Source organism: Limulus polyphemus, unplaced genomic scaffold (assembly GCF_000517525.1).
Source record: "Limulus polyphemus unplaced genomic scaffold, Limulus_polyphemus-2.1.2 Scaffold3922, whole genome shotgun sequence".
NCBI classification, from domain to species: domain Eukaryota; kingdom Metazoa; phylum Arthropoda; class Merostomata; order Xiphosura; family Limulidae; genus Limulus; species Limulus polyphemus.
In genome coordinates this window covers 95086-97386 of record NW_013669532.1, presented here as the reverse complement: position 1 = coordinate 97386, position 2301 = coordinate 95086, and the positions used below count along the sequence as shown (strand labels likewise).

Here is a 2301-nt window from a genome sequence, read left to right as displayed (position 1 = left end):
AAAATTTTCATTTTTTTCTGGAAATGTGGTGTCTATTTACTTGAGACCACGCTGTGTATATCATTTAAGGTTACTTGGCGTAACCAACCCGTCATGTTACCACAATATTTTGCTTACAGTCAGACAGAGAAACAAACAAAAAACAGACAAACAGAGTTAAAAACGTCTCATAAAAGTTTCAATTTCAGGCACAGCAAAATATCACTTTGGGTGCCTTTTCCTTTGCAAATTTTGTCACCAATTCAACCAGATCAAGTGTTGATGCTTGGGCATGTTCAACTGATATAGTTGCCAAGCCAATTAGTCTTTTTCTCCAACATTGTAGAGCGTATGTAAGTTTCATAAGTTTGAGCTTTGAGAAACTATGTTCACCACTTGCCACTGATACTGGAAGTGTGAGAAGGATCCTTAGAGCAACAGAAACATTAGGCACATTATCCAGGAGTTTTCGTTGTAGTATGAAAAGAAGTACTTCTTGTGGCGGCATAGACTTTGGAAGTCTTCGAGCTATTGCTATAAGTTCGCAACATAGATCTTCAACATCAATATCTTTGTTTCCGTTATGTATCAATGATTTTTCCAAATTCTTGCAGTCCTCAAATACATCTTCAGTAGATTTTTTTCGTTATACTGTATATATCATACAGGAAGCCAAATAGGGAATTATACTGTTGTAGCTGTTGGAATCTCTCTTCAACAGATTGTATGGCCATGTCTAAAACAGCATAGTAGAAACCTACTTTGAATTTTTGCTTTGGATCTTGTGGTGCCTCTTCTTGGGCCTCATACTCAAACTGCCGTTTCTTTCTCCTGTTTCTAACTTGTTCTGTCTCAAAGTTTGGTAGTATCTCTAGTTCCTTTGCAATCTCAGTAGCATCTGTCAAAACTTGTTGAAAACCCTCATCACACCTGCAGTCCACCACATAATTCTTAGTCACTTGCAACTGTCTTATAGCTGAATTTAAATCAGCTTCCTTATTTTGTAGTAACTTGCTTGTAAGATTGACTTCAAAAAGGATGTTGTACCATGTAACAAGGGAATACCACAGACTTGAACTTACTAATTGCACCAGCAAAAGCCTTAGCTTCAATTCGGGAAGTATTTCCAGATGAACCTGTTAGGCTTGTATCATCAAAGATCTCTATTAAAGCATCATATGTATTACCAAGATGATATCTCGGTGGTTTCAAAGCAGCGATCCGACTCTCCCATCTTGTTTCACTCAATGGCTTAATAGTTATGCCTAAGTCTGATATATGGCTAGTTAGAATTTGTCAACGCTTAGTCGATGCAGAGAAATAATTATAGATCTGTTGAACCAAACTGAAGAAACTAGTTGCTTCCAGACAACACTTAGCAGCATCATTGACTACTACGCTTAAAGAGTGTGCATTGCAGGGCACAAAAAAAGGCACGTGGGTTTATGTCCAGGAGTCTCTTTTGTACGCCATTTTCTTTGCCTGTCATGTTATTCCCATCATCATATCCTTGACCACGCAGATTTTCAATTGGTAATCCCATTTGCTCAAGCTGTCCAAGAAGAGTTTCTGCTATAAAGGCACCTGTAGTCTCCTGTAGTGGAACAAATCCCAAGAAAAGTTCTCTTATGATAACTTCAGGCTCAGACATCTCATAGTCTGGTTACATCAACAAAACGTACAATCATTGTCATTTGCTCAATATGACTAACATCAGGTGTGCAGTCCAGAATAATTGAATAGTATTTGGCTGAGTTTGTATGTGTTAAAATTTGCTGCTTTATAGCACCGGCTAGAAGCTATATAAGCTCATTTTGGATCTCTTTTCCTAGGTAGTGAACCATTAATTCTTGATCTTTAACTCTACGCAAATGTTCATTCATGATAGGATCAAAAAGGCCTAGATATTCTACATACTTTAAAAAATTTCCATTGCTAGCACTGTACAACTTTTCATTTGTACCGCGGAATGACAAGTTTTGCATGCCAAGAACTCTGACCAAAGCAATCAAGCATTGCAAGATTTGTCGCCAATATTGTTCTTCTTGCCCTTTCAGCCGTGGGGGCGTTATAATGTGATGGTCAATCCCACTATTCGTTGGTAAAAGTAGCCCAAGAGTTGGCGGTGGGTGGTGATGACTAGCTGCCTTCCCTCTCTCGTCTTATACTGCTAAATTAGGGACGGCTAGCGCAGATAGCCCTCGTGTAGGTTTGCGCGAAATTCAAAAACAAACAAACGTTTTAATTAATTTAAGAGATAATTAAATGTGTTTGACTGACTAATAATTACTTAAACTTATGTGGACTATTTTAGATTTATTC

The 2301-nt window shown here is 37.9% G+C and overlaps 1 protein-coding gene across 1 annotated transcript; it reads right to left on the bottom strand.

The window, feature by feature from the left end:
- Positions 1–740: 740 nt before the first annotated feature.
- Positions 741–1630, bottom strand: LOC106470283 (zinc finger MYM-type protein 1-like; the record flags this gene model as incomplete). The annotated part of the gene is made up of 2 exons (XM_013930829.1): positions 1378–1630; positions 741–1006 (listed from the first exon to the last, which is right to left on the bottom strand). Coding segments are annotated over exons 1-2 (519 nt in total), but the record flags the coding sequence as incomplete, so codon positions are not given.
- Between the last annotated feature and the right edge of the window lie 671 nt (positions 1631–2301).